This window comes from Oncorhynchus nerka, linkage group LG12 (assembly GCF_034236695.1).
Source record: "Oncorhynchus nerka isolate Pitt River linkage group LG12, Oner_Uvic_2.0, whole genome shotgun sequence".
Taxonomy (NCBI): Eukaryota; Metazoa; Chordata; class Actinopteri; order Salmoniformes; family Salmonidae; genus Oncorhynchus; species Oncorhynchus nerka.
In genome coordinates, this window is record NC_088407.1 from 4,366,854 (window position 1) to 4,374,476 (window position 7,623).

At 37.5% G+C, this 7,623-nt stretch overlaps 1 protein-coding gene across 1 annotated transcript in view; it reads left to right on the top strand.

Moving 5' to 3' along the window:
• The first annotated feature begins 1,313 nt into the window (after nucleotides 1-1,313).
• The window catches only part of LOC135574403 (coiled-coil domain-containing protein 171-like), a 142,096-nt gene continuing 135,786 nt past the window's right edge, over nucleotides 1,314-7,623 (top strand). The window contains 4 exon segments of the mRNA XM_065025993.1: nucleotides 1,314-1,374; nucleotides 1,934-2,148; nucleotides 2,384-2,564; nucleotides 5,422-5,596. Coding sequence (XP_064882065.1) covers nucleotides 1,991-2,148; nucleotides 2,384-2,564; nucleotides 5,422-5,596 — 514 coding nt within the window. The 5' untranslated portion in view covers nucleotides 1,314-1,374; nucleotides 1,934-1,990.

Consider the following 7,623-nt stretch of genomic DNA (forward strand, 5'->3'; position numbering starts at 1 on the left):
ACCTGGTTAAATAAAGGTGTTCTCAACTAGCCTACCTGGTTAAATAAAGGTGTTCTCAACTAGCCTACCTGGTTAAATAAAGGTGTTCTCAACTAGCCACCTGGTTAAATAAAGGTGTTCTCAACTAGCCACCTGGTTAAAGCCTAAAATAAAGTGTTCTCAACTAGCCTACCTGGTTAAATAAAGGTGTTCTCAACCTAGCCTACCTGGTTAAATAAAGGTGTTCTCAACTAACTGGTTAAATAAAGCCTACCTGGTTAAATAAAGGTGTTCTCTAGCCTACCTAGCCTACCTGGTTAAATAAAGGTGTTCTCAACTAGCCTACCTGGTTAAATAAAGGTGTTCTCAACTAGCCTACCTGGTTAAATAAAGGTGGTTCTCAACTAGCCTACCTGGTTAAATAAAGGTGTTCTCAACTACCTGGCCTACCTGGTTAAATAAAGGTGTTCTCAACTAGCCTACCTGGTTAAATAAAGGTGTTCTCAACTAGCCTACCTGGTTAAATAAAGGTGTTCTCAACTAGCCTACCTGGTTAAATAAAGGTGTTCTCAACTAGCCTACCTGGTTAAATAAAGGTGTTCTTAACTAGCCTACCTGGTTAAATAAAGGTGTTCTCAACTAGCCACCTGGTTAAATAAAGGTGTTCTTAACTAGCCACCTGGTTAAATAAAGGTGTTCTCAACTAGCCTACCTGGTTAAATAAAGGTGTTCTCAACTAGCCTACCTGGTTAAATAAAGGTGTTCTCAACTAGCCTACCTGGTTAAATAAAGGTGTTCTCAACTAGCCTACCTGGTTAAATAAAGGTGTTCTCAACTAGCCTACCTGGTTAAATAAAGGTGTTCTCAACTAGCCTACCTGGTTAAATAAAGGTGTTCTTAACTAGCCACCTGGTTAAATAAAGGTGTTCTTAACTAGCCTACCTGGTTAAATAAAGGTGTTCTCAACTAGTCGACCTGGTTAAATAAAGGTGTTCTCAACTAGCCTACCTGGTTAAATAAAGGTGTTCTCAACTAGCCTACCTGGTTAAATAAAGGTGAAATAAACATAAATAAACCATTGCTTCACTCATCCACGTCTCGATTCCCCCTTCATAATTATTATTTTTTATTCCAATTTCAAATTACAACACAATAACAAATAAATATAAGACATCAACTACAAATATATGTTCTTCTTATGAAACAAATAAACAAATAATAAATAAACAAAAATAAAACATCGTCAACATTTTTATTGTTTACAAACCCCTTTCTTTAACGCGTCAGAGGGCCTGTTCGGCCAATCGGAGGGCTAGAAGGGAAGAGGGAAGTGACGTACGAAAACAAACGGCAAAGATGGCGTCAAATTCACAACGGATATCGAGACAAACATTTGTAAGTTCCTCTTTAAACGTACTCTACTTGTTTGTAACTTCATCACCACCGGGTTGTATAAAGTCTAAAACATTATTGTCATTTCAGAAGTTCTTTCATTTTTGTTGTCTAAAATGTACTTATTTGAACCGATCTCGACTATCGACCGTCTTGTTTCGGGCAGAGCGGTCTTGCTGGCAAGGCAACGTTAACTAAGCAACGTAACGTTTAACTCGGTTAATCTCAAGGGTCTCTGACTAGCAGACAAACTATCAGCGGGTTTACTGTCAAGCCAGAGAGGGAGCTATCCGATATAGTTAGCCAACCAATGCCCAATCCTCTTTGCTTCAATACTTCGTAATTGTATTTCTTTTTCCGTTTACCTGCTAACTAGATATTCTCATACTAGTGTGATCTATTTAGTTAACGTTAACTAGTAAGTTAGTAGCTGACTAGTTTAGCTCATTCACTCGCCTTCACTTGTAAGGTAAACAAAACATCATTGTGTTTCCAAGGTTACAAAATAGGCTTTTAGCTAATCAAATATTTGCATTATTGGCTGTGTAATATACACTCTCAGGGGACAACGGACTAGAATCTGTAAGTCTGGACAGAGTATCCTCTCTGACCTGACATTATGCCAACGGAAAGACCGGCGGCAGTCACTTCGGAGCGGCTCCGGTATCATGACCGACCCAGACGGAAGGACAGTGGGCAGTCCAAGCCCTCCCTGCGGGCCTCACACCCCCGATCAGCGGCTACTGCAGCCAAGTGCTGCGAGGATGAGATCAACAGGTACGGAGGAACCTTTTATCTACCATAGATCTAGCCTTTTGAAATGATCTAAGAGGACAAAATATGTTTTAAATGTAAATATAATAGTTTTTTTTTTGAGATGATTGAATACACAGATAGACAGTTGTGTAAAGTCAACACATATTTAATGTTCATAGTTACGGATGCATGCCAATAACCTAGATGTTTACACACAGATACATGCAATTCTAACTGTAGTTTCTCTGTGTTTCAGACTGAAGGAGATAATCTGTGCTCTGCAGGCTGAGCGTCAGCAACAGCGCTCCAGGGAAGAGGAGGAGGGGGACAGGCTGGGGGTTGTTGGACAGGAACCGCGGGGGCCCGAGGAGCTACGATGGAGGGTCAACCAGCTGGAGAGAGACAAGCTGGAACTAACCTCCAAACACAATGAACAGGTACTGTAGACCTACCCTTACATTTATAACACAATATCAATACTACTGTATAATAACGACACAATACAACACAATATCAATACTACTGTATAATAACTACACAATACAACACAATATCAATACTACTGTATAATAACTACACAATACAATATCAATACTACTGTATAATAACTACACAATACAATATCAATACTACTGTATAATAACTACACACTACACCACAATATCAGTACTACTGTATAATAACTACACAATACAACACAATATCAATACTACTGTATAATAGCTACATTATACAATATCAATACTACTGTATAATAACTACATTATACAATATCAATACTACTGTATAATAACTACACACTACAATATCAATACTACTGTATAATAACTACACAATACAATATCAATACTACTGTATAATAACACCCTACAATATCAATACTACTGTATAATAACACCCTACAATATCAATACTACTGTATAATAACTACACAATACAACACAATATCAATACTACTGTATAATAACTACACAATACAACACAATATCAATACTACTGTATAATAGCTACACACTACAATATCAATACTACTGTATAATAACTACACACTACACCACAATATCAGTACTACTGTATAATAACTACACAATACAACACAATATCAATACTACTGTATAATAACACCCTACAATATCAATACTACTGTATAATAACTACACAATACAATATCAATACTACTGTATAATAACACCCTACAATATCAATACTACTGTATAATAACTACACAATACAATATCAATACTACTGTATAATAACACCCTACAATATCAATACTACTGTATAATAACTACACAATACAACACAATATCAATACTACTGTATAATAACTACACAATACAACACAATATCAATACTACTGTATAATAACTACACAACACAATATCAATACTACTGTATAATAACTACACACTACAATATCAATACTACTGTATAATAACACCCTACAATATCAATACTACTGTATAATAACTACACAATACAACACAATATCAATACTACTGTATAATAACTACACAATACAATATCAATACTACTGTATAATAACTACACACTACAATATCAATACTACTGTATAATAACACCCTACAATATCAATACTACTGTATAATAACTACACAATACAATATCAATACTACTGTATAATAACTACACACTACAATATCAATACTACTGTATAATAACTACACACTACAATATCAATACTACTGTATAATAGCTACACACTACAATATCAATACTACTGTATAATAACTACACACTACAATATCAATACTACTGTATAATAACTACACAATACAATATCAATACTACTGTATAATAGCTACACACTACAATATCAATACTACTGTATAATAACTACACACTACAATATCAATACTACTGTATAATAACTACACACTACAATATCAATACTACTGTATAATAACACCCTACAATATCAATACTACTGTATAATAACTACACAATACAACACAATATCAATACTACTGTATAATAACTACACAATACAACACAATATCAATACTACTGTATAATAACTACACAATACAACACAATATCAATACTACTGTATAATAACTACACACTACAATATCAATACTACTGTATAATAACTACACAATACAATATCAATACTACTGTATAATAACTACACAATACAATATCAATACTACTGTATAATAACTACACACTACAATATCAATACTACTGTATAATAACTACACAATACAACACAATATCAATACTACTGTATAATAACTACACAACACAATATCAATACTACTGTATAATAACTACACAATAAAACACAATATCAATACTACTGTATAATAACTACACAATACAATATCAATACTACTGTATAATAACTACACACTACAATATCAATACTACTGTATAATAACTACACAACACAATATCAATACTACTGTATAATAACTACACAATAAAACACAATATCAATACTACTGTATAATAACTACACAACACAATATCAATACTACTGTATAATAACTACACAATACAACACAATTACACTGCTACGTACAGCACCAGTCAAACGTTTGGACACACCTACTCATTCCAGGGTCTGTCTTTATTTTTCCTGTTTTATCTACATTGTAGAATAATAGTGAAGACATCAACACTATGACATAACACATATGGAATCATGTAGAAACCAAAAAAAGTGTTAAACAAATCTAAATATATTTTATATTTGAGATTCTTCAAAGTAGCCACCCTTTGCCTTGATGGCAGTTTTTCACACTCTTGACATTCTCTCAACCAGCTTCATGAGGTAGTCACCTGCTGCTTGGTTCCTCAACTTCGATGGTCGGGTTAGCAGGCTGCTCGGTGAGCTCAGCTTGGCAAATCGACACGGCGGTCCTCTGTTTCTTTGCTCTTGGCGGTGCCCTGACATTTTCCAGAACAGTCCGATAGAATTATTGAGCTCGCGGCTAACAAAAAACGTGTCTGGTGAAATAGGTGGTAGTTTCCAGCCCCTGAGTGTGTGCTGATGGGATTTATTACGACGGCCCCCCCGTATGAACCTCTAGTTTGATACACATTGTCTAGCAACATGAACCTCTAGTTTGATACACAGAATTTATATGTTGCTAGACAGTTCTCTGGGGCAGGTTGAGGTTGAGACAGCATTGGGGCAGGATGGGACAGCATTGGGGCAGTTCTCTGGGGCAGGATGGGACAGCATTGGGGCAGGATGGGTAGGGAGCCAACTGGGACCGTCTGACAGTCATATCACCCAACGTTTCCTCCACCCTTCCCCTCCAGGTATCCTCTCTAGAGGGCCAGGTGGCCAGGCTGAGAGCAGCACTGGAGAGAGGAGAGGCACAGAGACAGACTCTTGAGTATGATATGGCTGTAGTCAGGAAGGAGGCTGGAGTAGAGAGAACTAACCTCCAGGAAAACATGGCTGCTCTCTGCAGTCAGAATGAACAACTCATGGGTAAGTAGTAATCGCCTGTCTGGAGTAATCATCTTGTTGTTAGATGGTATATCTGGTCTGTGTGTATCTAACATAACAGTGGATCCCTCTCTCTTGTTGTTAGATGGTATATCTGGTCTGTGTGTATCTAACATAACAGTGGATCTCTCTCTCTTGTTGTTAGATGGTATATCTGGTCTGTATGTATCTAACCTAACAGTGGATACCTCTCTCTTGTTGTTAGATGGTATATCTGGTCTGTGTGTATCTAACCTAACAGTGGATCCCTCTCTCTTGTTGTTAGATGGTATATCTGGTCTGTGTGTATCTAACCTAACAGTGGATACCCTCTCTCTTGTTGTTAGATGGTATATCTGGTCTGTATGTATCTAACCTAACAGTGGATACCTCTCTCTTGTTGTTAGATGGTATATCTGGTCTGTGTGTATCTAACCTAACAGTGGATCCCCCTCTCTTGTTGTTAGATGGTATATCTGGTCTGTGTGTATCTAACCTAACAGTGGATCCCTCTCTCTTGTTGTTAGATGGTATATCTGGTCTGTGTGTATCTAACCTAACAGTGGATCCCTCTCTCTTGTTGTTAGATGGTATATCTGGTCTGTGTGTATCTAACCTAACAGTGGATCCTCTCTCTTGTTGTTAGATGGTATATCTGGTCTGTGTGTATCTAACATAACAGTGGATACCTCTCTCTTGTTGTTAGATGGTATATCTGGTCTGTGTGTATCTAACCTAACAGTGGATACCTCTCTCTTGTTGTTAGATGGTATATCTGGTCTGTGTGTATCTAACCTAACAGTGGATCCCTCTCTCTTGTTGTTAGATGGTATATCTGGTCTGTGTGTATCTAACCTAACAGTGGATACCTCTCTCTTGTTGTTAGATGGTATATCTGGTCTGTGTGTATCTAACCTAACAGTGGATACCTCTCTTGTTGTTAGATGGTATATCTGGTCTGTGTGTATCTAACCTAACAGTGGATCCCTCTCTCTTGTTGTTAGATGGTATATCTGGTCTGTGTGTATCTAACATAACAGTGGATCCCTCTCTCTTGTTGTTAGATGGTATATCTGGTCTGTGTGTATCTAACCTAACAGTGGATACCTCTCTCTTGTTGTTAGATGGTATATCTGGTCTGTGTGTATCTAACATAACAGTGGATCCCTCTCTCTTGTTGTTAGATGGTATATCTGGTCTGTGTGTATCTAACCTAACAGTGGATCCTCTCTCTTGTTGTTAGATGGTATATCTGGTCTGTGTGTATCTAACCTAACAGTGGATCCCTCTCTCTTGTTGTTAGATGGTATATCTGGTCTGTGTGTATCTAACCTAACAGTGGATACCTCTCTCTTGTTGTTAGATGGTATATCTGGTCTGTGTGTATCTAACCTAACAGTGGATCCCTCTCTCTTGTTGTTAGATGGTATATCTGGTCTGTGTGTATCTAACCTAACAGTGGAACCCTCTCTTGTTGTTAGATGGTATATCTGGTCTGTGTGTATCTAACCTAACAGTGGATACCTCTCTCTTGTTGTTAGATGGTATATCTGGTCTGTGTGTATCTAACCTAACAGTGGATACCTCTCTCTTGTTGTTAGATGGTATATCTGGTCTGTGTGTATCTAACCTAACAGTGGATCCCTCTCTCTTGTTGTTAGATGGTATATCTGGTCTGTGTGTATCTAACCTAACAGTGGATCCCTCTCTCTTGTTGTTAGATGGTATATCTGGTCTGTGTGTATCTAACCTAACAGGGGTAAAAGTGGATCCATCCAGAGATCTGTATATAATGCAAGATGCATGTCTCCCCCTAACAATGGGAGCCCAAAATAAGCCCATAGAAACGCATTGGACAGATTTTGGGGAGAGTGAAACCTCTCGCTTCGCCTCTTCCTCTCTGATCTGTCTGAGCCTCCCCCCCCAAAAAAACTGCCTCAATGGATTATGGGCATTGTAGTTAATGACCACGTTTCTGCCCTGGACTAGGTTGAATATTTGCTTAATGAAAACTACAACTCCCTTCAGCC